At 36.6% G+C, this 14,639-nt stretch overlaps 1 protein-coding gene across 1 annotated transcript; it reads right to left on the bottom strand.

Moving 5' to 3' along the window:
• On the bottom strand, positions 1-12,082 carry LOC113813239 (facilitated trehalose transporter Tret1). Its single transcript, XM_027365200.2, has 10 exons — positions 11,994-12,082; positions 7,436-7,541; positions 6,826-7,074; positions 6,005-6,133; positions 5,073-5,282; positions 4,438-4,634; positions 3,824-3,974; positions 3,164-3,298; positions 1,879-1,982; positions 1-1,115 (listed from the first exon to the last, which is right to left on the bottom strand). Exons 1-10 carry the CDS (start codon positions 12,045-12,047, stop codon positions 915-917), a joined length of 1,536 nt encoding a protein of 511 aa, XP_027221001.2. The 5' UTR covers positions 12,048-12,082; the 3' UTR covers positions 1-914.
• Positions 12,083-14,639: the final 2,557 nt, after the last annotated feature.

Below are 14,639 nucleotides of genomic sequence, written 5' to 3'. Positions count from 1 at the left end.
TCAACATTATTATTTATTATTATATACCTTAACCTAAGAAACTTGTTCAGTGCTCAGTCAGTACCTCGTCTACAACAGAAAACGGGAGCGTCAGTACAACGGCTGTCCTCTTTCATAAACAAGTGAACATTCTACTTCTAAAATGGTGAGATTTTCGTGAATAATGATTTGGTGAAGTTTCAGCATGGACGTAGGCCATAAGAGAAATAGGGTGAGGGAAATAGGTACATAAATATGAGGTGAAGACTCGGGTATATCAGCAAGGTAAGATGTGTCAGGGATGAAGTAGTGATGTGAAATGGATAAGAAATGGTTAAGATTAGAGTGCCAGTAGTCTAAAATTGCCTGCAAAGTGAACATGACAGTCAAATATTATTATATTTATATTGCAATACTTGTCTTGTTCATTTCATGCATGACACATTGATTTATGGCATTTAGAAATTTATATTTCGTTCATAAATAAAAGCTAGTGTTGGTATCCGTTAGATTTTGACAGGAAAGTATGGGTCTTTTTTATATGGTCTTCAGGCACTGCGTGGATCCTCTTCTCTGTAGCAAAAAGCCACGTCCTTGTTATATGCTGGCTCTCTGACTTTTGTATCATAAAACATTCATTTCATTTGTTATAGAACAAGGAAAGAAATCTCAAAATTAATGGACTGGTTTAAAACCCATTCCATCCGTGCCTTTCCTGCTATGGAAGACCTTCCCAATACCTTCCGTGTCTCAAGGATTCATCCATCTCACGTCTCAGCGATGGCCTTCGGACCCAAGGATCTCTTTTCCGACCCTTGAAGATCCTTGAGTAATCCATGACCAGAAGATCCTCTCCAACGATCCATCACCAGCAGATCCTTCAGCAAACCGCGACGAGTAGGTCCTTCAGCCATTCACTTTCTTTCGACGAAACTCTACCATTTCTGTTTCTCGGACACTGACGAAGGCGATGAGTGTCTGGCAGGCGTAGGGGAGGTGGTCGGACCCCCAAAGAGCGCCGTGATCTCCTGCAGGGTCTTTCCCTTAGTTTCCGGCACCACCAGGACACAGAAGGCCAAGTTGACGGCGCAGATACCACCGAAGAGCCAGTATACACCGTATTCGTGGATGGCTTCCTGGAGGAGGAGGAAGAAGAAGAGGAAGAGTTGGTTAAAGTTCTTTTTTTATACGAAAGGGGGAAAGGAGAGCACGCTGATAATGAGGAAGAGGGTGCTGGTTAAAGTTCTTTTTTATACGAAAGGGGGAAAGGAGAGCACGCTGATGAAGATGAGGAAGACGAAGAGCTGGTTAAAGTTCTTTTTTATACGAAGAGGAGAAACAGGATCACGCTAACAGAGATGAAGAGATGGGTGTCAACACAAAGACTAGCTACTGTAAACGTTTTTGTTAGAAGATATATAACAAGAAAATAGTTATCATCGTTGACGATGACATCCCGTGCAGAATATGTCTGTACATATTAAGGCATCAAAATGAGTTTTAGAAAAGAGAGGCTGATTATGCTAAAGGAAAAAGTCGAATACAATAAGATAAATAAGAATAATGATACTACAGCAACACGACATAATATTAATAGGATAAAGACCTACTCAACTAATAGGAAGGAACGAATACATATAATAATAAAGACAAGAACGAGAACAATATCAAAAACAATAGTAAGACCATTAATAACAAGAACAATAATGATACTCCTACCCCCCCCCCAAAAAAAAAAAACTAAAACTATACCAAATAAAACGAGACCCCCCCCCCTCCAAAATAATAATAATAATAATAATAATAAAATAAATATCCCCCCCTCAAATAATAATAATAATAAAATAAAATTTAAAAAATAAAGTAACAGTAACTCTACCAAAGAAAAAGGGAACCCACCTGGATACTCTCAAAGAAGTACGTGACAATAAAAGCCAATGTCCAGTTTGTCATTGTACTCAAACTACCGGCAGCCTCACGAACATTGGCCGAGAAGAGTTCACCTGGAAGCCAGAAATCAAAGGGTTAATATGTGGTTGTATTATTAGATTGGATATAGGACTATGTTAGAATTGGAGGTGAGAGTGTATCAGCTGTGTGTGTAAGAATGCATTCGTATTGTATAGAAATATTATATAATAGTATTATATATACTAATCTATATTACATATAAAACGTATTCATAGATTTGATGAGTTAAGCTAGAATTAAAACTCTTATCTTTAGTGCTAATTAATATTCTTAGGCGCAATGTATAAATAACGTTTTTGGCTGAACTACAGTGCCAGAAAATGATATCATATAACTGATATTGTTGTAAATGAAGCAGTAGTTGCATGTGTGAGGGAGAGAACGCAAAGGTAGATAGACAATATGGAATGAATGATGGAATGGAATGAAAAAGAATACGTAGGCTGCTTATTAAGAAATATCAATTTTCTTATCACTCTAATGATAAGAGGTCGGCGAGGAAGGTCTCTTCACTGATAACGCTAAAAAGATAATTTTCCGAAATACTTGTCATTCTGTTTTAATTTTAGCTCCTTGTCAGAATGACATTGGGTCTTCTATATCGATTTTTTGTTTGTGTTCTTGTTATCATTATCGGCGGGGTGGTGTCTCGGATGACTGATTTGATTTGATTTCGGTAAATGTTAGTGGCTTTAGATGAGATTTTGTAGATGTATGCGGTTTCTCTTTCTCTCTCTCTCTCTCTCACACACACACACACACATACATGCGCGTGCGGGCGTGTGTGCGTTTGTCCGATACCCTATACTCATACTCTTACTGCACTAAATTACAGTTACCTTTGAACTCTTGAACTTTTACACACACACACACACACACACACACACACACACACACACACACACACACACACACACATATATATATATATATATATATATATATATATATATATATATATATATATAACTATATAACTATATAACTATATAACTATATAACTATATATATATATATATATATATATATATATATATATATATATAGTTATATATATATACATATATATATAAAATTCTTAATCGTAAAATTATCACATTTAAAACAATTACTTAAGATCCTTTCCTCATATACTTGAAATTTTCTTACTTGTATACATACAACTCCAACACAAGATTACACGAACCCAGACACTCAACGTGACTTCACTTACTCATCATGATCCAAGGAATAGGTCCGTAGCCGATACTGAATGACGCAATGTAGATGATCAGTGACGTAATAGGGAGCCATCCGAGGGCGCTGACGTCACCGTTGTCTTTCAGGTAGAAGAAGACTCCGAGACTCACTGTTGATGGAGATTGTGCGTTTTTATGTAATTATTTATTTATATGTTTATCGTTGTTATTTTTACTATTTTTGTTACGATTATTTTATTGTTTTCAATTTTTTGACGGGGAAATGTGATGGGGTGAGTTTAGTTGGTGTTGGGAATTTAGAGGATTTTGATAATTTGGGGAGTAGTTTAGAACATTCTGAGATTGTAGCCGGATATATGAATAAGCCGTTTGAAAATCCGATTTTTAAAGGGAAATATGAGTTAGTAATTTAGAAAAAAAAGCTTTTGGGAAACATGTGTTAAGAAGTTCGGTCTTTTTTTAAAAATCAAGGAAAAACAGGAGTTAGTAACAGAGAGCAGAGACCACTGGAAATGTCTAATATAAATTTCTGTTGAGGGAAATTTAGAACACGGCATTTTTGCAAAGAAATACAATTAATACCATTGCGACAGTACCGGCACCATAATAATAAAAAAGACTTACAATACAACAAAAATACAGTGCAAAGAAAAAATCAAAACCAACATACACACCTAGAGATACAATCATGGCCGCCGCAGATATGATCAGAAGAAATTTCCTGCCAGCTTTGTCCATGAGCACACTAGCGAAAGCAGTGGCCAGAACCTGAACTAAACCGACGATGATCGAGCTGACGTCATCGGAGAGGTCTGTTCCCGAGTCCTGTCGTGGGAGAGATGATGAGGAAGAGATGAAGGAAAGGATTTTTGTTTGTGATTCTTTCATATGGGAAAGGGTTATTATGCACGTATATGGATATGTGTATATTGCGTTTGTGTGTACATGTATGTGTAGATAGGGAGTGAAAAGGGAGAGAGAGAGAGACGGAGACAGACAAAGAGAAAGGTAGAGAGAGTGAGTAATAGAGGGGGAGGCGGACACCGTGACGGAGACGGAGACAGACAGACAAAAAGAAAGGTAGAAAGAAGGAATAAGTGAGAGAGATAAAGAGACGGAGACCGTGACGGAGACGGACAGACAAAGAGAAAGGTAGAAAGAATGGACAAGAGAAAGACTGACGGATAGACATAGAAAAGTAGAAAGAATGAATGAGAGAAAGACAAACGTACAGAAAGAAAGATAGAGAGAATAAGAAAATAAAGGATATCCTCCTCTTCCCCCTTACCGCAAAGATAGTCTTCAAGTTAAAGATAACAGCGTTGATCCCCGAGAGCTGTTGGAATAACATGAGTGCAAGGGCGATAAGGAGAGGCTTCAAGATATACGCCTGCTTGAGGTCCGAGAAAGAGGCCTTGTTCGCTTTGGAGTCCTCGAGAATCTGCTTCAACATCTGCATCTCGGGCTGGATGTTGTAGTCGGGTCCTGGGAGAGAGAGAGAGCGAGAGGATTAGCATCTTTGGGTCGACTTTCCTCCGTCCAATCTCAGAAAAGAAAAATCTGGCAACTTATGTTATGCAACTTACTCCCAATTCTGAAAGGCTTCGATTCGCTCTTTTCAATTAAAGAAAAGTTATAGTAAACGCATCAGAACTTCATAAAAAAAGATATTCTGTATATAAGATATAAAATATAAAATATATCACATGTAAACACATGACAGCTGATTATAGGCAAAAGAGAATTAGTCAATCGGATTGCTCCAAAATCCAGAATGAGTTGCCAGTTCATTCTTTTCTGAGACCAGATGCACTTTAATTCGAGAATCACAGTATAAGGATATTTCGTGCCACAAAACCCATCACTCATTTGCATATCCAGTTATACCTCTCTTACCCTTTGTTGTTCCTAATCCTTCCTTACCTCTGAAGTATTGCATAGCTTCCTGAGCCTCCTTATCCTTCCCCTTGGAGAGAAGGTAACTGGGGGACTCCTTTGAGAAGACCATTAACACGCAGAAGATGAGGGTCGGGACAGCGCACACAACCGCGAGTATCTGCCAGCTGTTTATAAAGGCACCGAAGACGTATGCGTAGAGAATGCCAATCACGACCATCAGCTGGAAACCTGAGCCTGTGGTAGGGGAAGTAATTTATGAATGGAAGACTCAGCTACACTTCGATATGCGTTTGTGTAGTGTTTATGTTGATTTTGATGATGGTCAAATGTGGGAGTGAGTGTGTGTGCATATATATATATATATATATATATATATATATATATATATATATATATATATATATATATATATATATATGTTTATATATATATACATATATATATTATATATATACATATATATATCATATATACATATATATATCATATATACATATATATACATATATATACATACATACATACATATATATATATATATATATATATATATATATATATATATATATATATATACGTATATGTACATATTTGTATATATATATATATATATATATATATATATATATATATATATATATATATATATATGTGTGTGTATACATATACATACATACATATATATATATATATATATATATATATATATATATATATATATATATATATATATATGTATGTATACATATACATACATACATACATACATATATATATATATATATATATATATATATATATATATATATATATATATATATGTATACATATACATACATACATACATACATACATATATATATATATATATATATATATATATATATATATACATATACATACATATATATAAAGAAATGAAGGCAACATTAAACGCGGTCTCCCTGTAGGCCTACCTAACATTCCCCTGATGTCGGCAGAGGCGAATTCCCCGATGTAAGTGGGAGCCGAGATGCACATGACCCCCGTGCACAGCCCAGCGATGATGCGACCCACCAACAGCATGGCGAAGTTCTGAGCGAAAACTGCAGAGAAGAATGCACATTTTTTTTGCAGGTGGTTTTGTGTAATTTTTGAGTTTTATGTATATATATTTGTGTAAATATAGAGCACGTCTATTGTTTGGGGATTTGGTTAGTTTAAATGTAGGGTAGATAAGGAAATGAGATTGATAAATACGTCCATATGATCAATAACATGACATTCAAGCAGAAGTGTGAACAGCAAAAATAAAGGAATAGATAAAAATAATTAAATACAATAATAAAGATATAAAACAATGACAATAAGAGAGAAAACCAATAAAACAAACACAAAAATAGTACAAAGAAAAAAATAACACCAAACACACGAGTCCACCCTCACCAGGACTGAAAAAAATGAAATGAAATAACGTAATAACAATAATAAGAAAAACGAAGAGAAATCCAACGAATAAACACATTATTAGGACACAAATAAGCACCACCACTAACAACACACAATAACTAAACTATAAAACAAACACAAACACCCAGTAAAAAAAAAAAAAAAAAAAAAAAGAAAAAAAAAAAAAAAAAAAAAAAAAAAAAATGTATGTATATATATAAATATATATATATATATATATATATATATATATATATATATATATATATATATATATATGTATATATATATTTATATGTATAAATAAAATAAAAAAGAAAATACAGTAAACACACGAGTCCCCCCTCACCGATGATCGTCCAGGACCCGAAGAAAAACGGAAACACGGCCAGCAAGGTTCCCCGCCGCCCGATGGCGTTGATGCAGAGGCCGCCGATGGGGCCGCCCACGAGAGCCCCGAGGTTGACCGACGAGGAGAACCAGCTGTTTTCGACGGTGGTCAGCTGCAGGGAACTGTCTGTGGAGTTGCTGGTCAGCAGGATGCCCGCCGGGGAGGAGTAGCCGAGGGCCGTGCCGAAGCAGAGGGCGCCCATCGTTGCTGTTTGGGAGAAAAGGTTTGGCTTCAGTGTCAGAAGGTTGAGAAGGATAGGAAGAAGGAAGGGAGGGAAGGTTAAGCGAAAATCTATACCATTATTATTGTTATTATTTTTATTATTATTAATGTTATTTTGTTGTCATGATAGTCATTGTTATTATCATTGATATTACTTTTAGTATTGTTAATCTTACTATTATTAATATTATCATCATTATTAATATGATCACAATCACTATCATTATAATTTTTTATTATTATTGTGACCATAATTATCCATATCCAAATTACTACCATCACCACCATTATCCTTATCCTCCTTATCATCCCTCATTATCACCCTAATCACCCCGGTCCTCCTCACCCGACAGAGCGGCGATGTACTGCGTCGCCCGAGCGGGTCTGGCGTTGTTTACCAGATCAGCTGATGACATCCCCTGCTCCGCCATCTTGCCTGCTGTTGGTGTCGCCTGGGAGGAAGAAAGGTAAGAAATGTATAAATAGAGAGATAAAGAGATTGATTGATAAATGAGAGAGAGAGAGAGGTAGAAATAGACAAGGGGAGAAAGAGAGAAAGAGGGAGGAGGGAAAGAGAGAGAGAGGCAGTTACAGAGGCAGAGACAGAAAAAGGTAGGAGGGAAAGAGAGAGAGAGGCAGTTACAGAGGCAGAGACAGAAAAAGGGAGGAGGGAAAGAAAGAGAGGGCGAGGGAAGGAGGGATTGAAAGAGAGAGAGAGAGAGATAGGTAGATGGAGTTTCACTGCGATTTCGAAACCACTTGAACTGTCAAATACTGAGGGTTTGTCTTCAATTAGTGCTGAGGAGCTATCGTGTCTTATCTTCCTGTTATAGTACCAGATAAAGCAGTGATAAGGGGGGAAGTGAGGGAGAAGGGAGGGAGTAGGGGAGGGGAAGGGAGGGAGAAGGGGAGGGGAAGGGAGGGAGTGAGGGAGAAGGGAAGGGGAAGGGAGAGAGAAGGGGAGGGGAAGGGAGAGAGAAGGGGAGGGGAAGGGAGAAGAGAGAAGGGGAGGAGGGAGGAGAGAAGGGGAGGGGAAGGGAGAAGAGAGAAGGGGAGGGGAAGGGAGAAGAGAGAAGGGGAGGGGAAGGGAGAGAGAAGGGGAGGGAGTAGGGAAAGGGAGGGAGGGAGGGAGGGAGGGAGAAGGGGAGCGGAAGGGAGGAATGGAGAGAGGAGTGAGGGAGTAGGAGAGGGGAAGGGAGGGAGAGAGGAGTGAGGGAGTAGGAGAGGGGAAGGGAGGGAGAGAGGAGTGAGGGAGTAGGAGAGGGGAAGGGAGGGAGAGAGGAGTGAGGGAGTAGGAGAGGGGAAGGGAGGGAGAGAGGAGTGAGGGAGTAGGAGAGGGGAAGGGAGGGAGAGAGAAGGGGAGGGGAAGGGAGGGAGTGAGAGAGTAGGGGAGGGAGAGGGAGTGAGAGTGGAAGAGAGGAAGGGAAGGAGAGAGAGGGAGAGAAAAAAAATGGAACGACAGAAAGGTAGAAAAGAACAGGAAGACACGGGTTAAAATGCATTTTCCTATTAACCTTTCATTTCATTCGCGTTACCGATGTATATAAATGCAATAACCCCATAGACGTTATCAAAAACTCACATAAAAGTTGCTTTCTATGAGTAACCCCCCCCCCCCTCCCCAGAAAAACCGCCTTTGGGTAAAGCTTTCTCTTTCTCTCTCACTCTCACTCTCTTCCTCCCTCTTCCTCTCTGCCCCCCTCTCTCCCTTTTTCTGTCTTTCTCCTTATGTCTCCATCTCTCTCTCTCTCTCTCTCTCTCTCTCTCTCTCTCTCTCTCTCTCTCTCTCTCTCTCTCTCTCTCTCTCTCTCTCTGTATTTTGATGAAATGTGTTTGTTTCTCTCCCGATTAAGCTACATTTCAGGTTCTCTGTCCTAATAAGTTTGTTATAGTGTCAATTCTTAACTAAGCAATTGTCAACTGTGTTTTACATATGATCAGCGAATGCCAAAAAAAAAAAAAAAAAAAAAAAAAAAAAAAAATATATATATATATATATATATATATATATATATATATATATATATATATATATATATTTATTTATTTATATAAAGGAGCATCGTTCTCTGCCAGTTCATGAATGCCGCTGTATGGTCCTTAGCTTCTCTCAAGAATTATTTTGGGAACTAAAATATCACTTTTAAGTAAAATTTACAGAGAAATAGATAAAGAAAAACATCGCACCATAGAAATAAAACATCACCTTTAGCCAAAACGTTGCAGAAAAAACTGTTTTCTTTTACGAACTTTATCGCCATTGCAAAGCCCGCGATAACGTCGTAAAAATCAAGCGTTTTTGTAAAATTTTCCGAACCTACTGCATACCTAGAATAGCAGAAGTAGCAGAATCAGTGGTCGTAGTAGTAAAAATGACTCTCCGGAGTGATCGTGGTCGTGGTAATAATAAGTATGCGTGGTAGTTGTAATAATATCATTATTATTATTATCGGAAGTAGTAAGGAAACTCGATACGCTATAAAATTATTCAGTGCAATCTTGGCAAGATAAAAGTCTGCAGACCTACATACTCGTGCATCATGGATTTTTTTTATTTTTTATTTTTATTTTTTTATTATTATTATTATTATTTTTTTTTTTTTTTTTTTTTTTTGAGTCCCTGGCCCGTCTTTGGCTTATTTTTATACATGTGGGACGATGAGGGTAAAATCATGGTGAATTATAGTCAATAATTTGAATTAATTCTTCTTTCTCTCTTTCTTTCTTTCTTTACCTCTGTCTGTCTGTCTGCCTTTCTCTCTCTATCTATCTCTGTCTCTCTCTTTCTCTTTCTTTTTCTCTTTCTCTTTCTATTTCTCTTTCTCTTTCTCTTTCTCTTTCTCTTTCTCTTTCTCTTTCTCTTTCTCTTTCTCTTTCTCTTTCTCTTTCTCTTTCTCTTTCTCTTTCTCTCTCTCTCTCTCTCTCTCTCTCTCTCTCTCTCTCTCTTTCTCTTTCTCTTTCTCTTTCTCTGTGTCTTTGTCTCTGTCTCTCTTTCTCTTTCTCTTTCTCTTTCTCTTTATCTTTCTCTTTCTCTTTCTCTTTCTCTTTCTCTTTCTCTTTCTCTTTCTCTTTCTCTTTCTCTTTCTCTCTCTCTCTCTCTCAATTTTGTATTGTTAATATTTGTACCCATTTTTTTCATATTCGTGTTTCTTATATTCTAAACACGAAAATAAAAACGAAAATAATAACCATGATAATAACAAGAATAATAAGTGCACTAATGATAATGAAAGTAATAACAAAACAATATTAGATTTTGTGATCATCAAATTCTGAAAAATCATGAAGGTTTTAATTGAGTCTACATAGATTTCTTTAAAAATCAGTTTCCATCACTAGCATATAAGGGTGAGTTTTGTCTAGGGGGAATAATAATGATGATAATAATAATAATAATCGTAATGATCAAATTAGATATAATCATAACTACGAAAGAAAATCCTGGAATGTAGCGAAAAAAATGAAAAATTTTATTTCCATTTTATTTTTCGCGATTAGTTGGTAAATGAGTCTCGGTTTTGATTAAAAGTATTAATAATAATAACTGTAATAATAAGAATAACTACAATAGTAAAAACAATAATATATACAGTAGTATTAACAGTAATAACCATAATGGTAATAATAATAACTATAATAGCAATAACAATAATAAATACGGTAGTATTAACAGTAATTACTATAATGGTAATAACAATAACTATGATAGTAATAATAATATTAGATATTACAATGATCACACAAAAAAGAGAAAAAAATGCAGTGCAACATATCCAAAAAAGTATCGACTTTGACTTTAATTCTCTTGGGTAGCTAATGATAATCACAATAATAACAATCATAAAAATAACGATAAGAATTGAAATAATAATAATAATAATATCAATATTAGATATATTAATCATTTTAAAAAATATATATAATATTTTTTATATAACATTTTTTTTTAATATAAAATTCTGAACTCTCTGCTTTAAAGGAATTTTAAAAATCGATTTGCATAACTTTCGCGACTGACGAGGAAAGAAGCATCGATTTCGACTAATAAGGATAATAAGGATGATGGTATTAATAGTGATAATAGTATGATAATGATCGCATTTAATATCTATGTATATGATGATCATACTTTTGAAAAATGCTGAACGGAAAGTCGAAACATTTAAAATAAAATAGATTTTCCAAAATTTTCGCGACCGGCTGGCAAATAAATATCGATTTCGACTAACTTCAGTGATAATAATAATAATAATAATAATGATAATAAGGATATTCCATATGCACTTAAAAAAAAAAAAAATCCTGAATGGTAGTTTAAAACATTTTTAAAAAATCGATTTTCTTCTATTTTCGCAACCGGCTGGCAAATAAGTATCGATTTCGACAAATATCAATGGTAATTAAATAATAAAAATAACGATATTCCAAATCACAAGGATCGCACTTTTCAAAAAATCGTAAAATCCTGAACGGTTGTGCAAAATATTTCCAAAAATCGATTTCCCTCTATTTTCGCAACCCGCTGGTAAATAAGTATCGATCTCGGTTTATATCAATGACACCGATAATAACAATATCAATATCCGATATTATATTGGTCACACGTTCAAAATAATAAAACACTAGCTTAAAAGGTTTAAAAACGAAAAATAATTTCCTAACCGGCTGGCAAACCGTAGCTTAAAAAAATTGAAAAAGAAAAATGATTTCCTAACCGGCTGGTAAATAAGTACCGATTTCGGTTTATTTTAATGACTACGATAAACATAAATAAATAATATCAATATTCGATATCATAATGATCACACTTTCAAGTAATCAAATACTCAACTGTAGCTTAAAAGATTTGAAAAAGAAAAATTATTTCCCGACCGGCTGGTAAATAAGTATCGATTTGGACTGACCTGCTGAGTAGCTCCGAGGGCCTGAGTCGTAGTCAAAGAGCTACTGACTGGCATGACCGGCGGATGCCCCCTTACATACCTTGTGATTGATTCGCTCCCGGACCCCCTCCTCCCCCTCCTCCCTCCCTCTTAGACCCTCCCTTCGCCCCCGACTCTTTGTCTTCTCTGGCCCCCTCCCCCAGCCCCCAGTCTCTCTCTCTCTCTCTCTCATTATCACTCTCTCTGTCTCTCTTTTTTTCTCGACCTCTGGCTAATGCTTGGGTCTTATCTCTCCCTCCTCTTCTCTTTCTGGCCTCCCCCACTCCCTCTTCCTTCTCCTCCATCTCTCGTCCCTGCCCCTCTTCTTCTTCTCCTCCTCTCGTCTTCGTCTTCTTCTCCTCCTCTCGTCCCTGCCCCTCTCTTCTTCTCTCCCTTCTTTCACCACCTCCCTCTCTTCCCCACACCCTCCTCTCCATCTCCCCTCCCTCACTTCTCTCCTCCTCCCTCTCTTCTCCCCCCCTCCACTCCTCCCCCTACCTCTTCCACTCTTCTTCCTTACTCCTTCTCCCTCCTCCCCCCCTCCCCTCCCACCCTCTCCCCCACCACTCTAATCTCTGTTTTCGATTGTGTTTTTTCCACGTGCCTTCTTCCACGTATATTACGGTTAATCGCAATTTATCATTATTATTATATATTTTTGTTTTGTATAGATTTTTTTTTTTTTTTTTTTTTTTTTTTTTTTTTTTTTTTTTTACGTGTGTACGATTTTCCCCCTTACCTATTCTCCTTCTTTTACATTGCTCTCTCTCTCTCTCTCTCTTCCTCGTTATATTTATCAGAGATACTATTATTTTGTGATATTTTTGTCTTTATGCCTTCTCAATCCTCCTCTTCCTCTTTCTCCTGTTATTCTCCTTCTCCCTTCCTTCATTCGGCTTCTTCCTTTTTCCCTCCTCTCTCCCTGCTACGCTCCTTCTTTTCCCTCCCTTGCACCCGCTATCCTCCTCCTCCCCTCCCTCTTCTTCCTTTTTATACCCTCTTTCTTTCCCTCTTCTTTCATTCCTATATCTTTTTTTACTCCCTTCTTCCCACTCCCTCCTGTTTCCCTCCTCTTCTCCCTTCCCTCCCTCCCGCAATTTCCCTCATCTTCTCTCCTTCTGCTACCCTCCTCCCCTCCCTCCCTTTATTTGCCTCCTCCTCTCCCTCCTGTCTCCTCCGCTCCCTTCCCTACCCCTCTTCCCCCCTCCCTCTATTTCCCTCTTCCTCTCTCCCCCTCCTCCTCTCTCCCTCTGCCCCCTCCTCCCCTCCCTCCATCCTCTTTCCCCCTACCTTCCCCACTTACTCTTACACCTCTTTACACAAATGCGTATTTGGTCACATGATTTCTATTTTTTTTTTCTTTTTTATCTAATTTCGATAATAACATCACGTGTGAAGGTTGAAGAAAGGTCTTCCCCCCCCCCCCTCCTCCCACCCTCTCCTCTCGTCAACAAAACTGTCAGGTCACGTGATTTCTGTTCTTTTTTTGTCGACTGTTATTTTATTATCATTATTATTATTATTATTTTTCATTATGAATTCCTGCTTCAAGCATTCCAGCCCCTTGTCCTCCTCTCTCCTCCCGTTGCCCATTTCTTGTCACCAGAAATATATTCGTAATGTGATTTTATCCTTGTTTTTCTTGTTTTTCGTAGTCTTCCCCTCTCATTTTATTCTATTATTATTACTATTATTATTATTATTATTATTATTATTATTATTATTATTATTTTGTTTGTCGACATCTATCTATTTAGACACGTAATTTTTAGGCTTTGTCACACTGACACACCAAACTGGCCAATCAGCTGGTCAACACGCATGCGCATCCTACCTCCGAATAGATGCCAAATACTTCTTGCATTTTATTTTGTAACTCTTCATTTGGCCATTCAAGGAGTATTTGATAGATATTTTATGTTGAAACGCATGTGAAAATAGTATAGGATTATATGTAATGATTTTACGTTAATGTTTAGGCTCAAAAGGCCATAAAATAAATGTGTGAAAAATAATCGTTTGGATTTTATTGCGTGACACGCGCCTTTAAACTTGCAAAATGTATATGATTATTTTTAAGATAACCGTTTTGAAATAAGAAACGAGATTTTCAAGAATAACAAATACGCTATATGTTTTGAAATGTATCAAAAATGAATAAACACAAGTGCATAGTTGCAGCCAGAGCAAAACATTGGAATTTGTATACATTTTGATGGGCGGCAAGTGATCCCTCGAATGAAACTCCACAAATGCTAAAATATTAACGTGTCTTTTGTCTTCCACATAAATGATACTAATATTGAGAGATAATAACGATAATGATAATAATGGTTATTAATGATAACCATTATTATCATTATCATCATTATTGTTATGATTACTTTTTTTGTTATCACTGTAGCAATAGAAATGACAAGTATCATGATCATTTTTCTTCAAACACATTAAGTATCAAGAGATTCATATCGATAACTACTAACGAAATATAACATGGATGGTCGGCTTAATTAATGAATAAGCACAATATGAATGTACTATGCCATAATTACCCTCATCACTGTCATTATCATTATTTTGATTTTCCTATATTTTCATTGTTTTATCATTTACCGTCTATAATGATTA

This window comes from Penaeus vannamei, chromosome 41, assembly GCF_042767895.1.
Source record: "Penaeus vannamei isolate JL-2024 chromosome 41, ASM4276789v1, whole genome shotgun sequence".
In the NCBI taxonomy this organism is placed as follows: Eukaryota; Metazoa; Arthropoda; class Malacostraca; order Decapoda; family Penaeidae; genus Penaeus; species Penaeus vannamei.
This window is presented reverse-complemented; position numbering and strand designations above follow the sequence as displayed.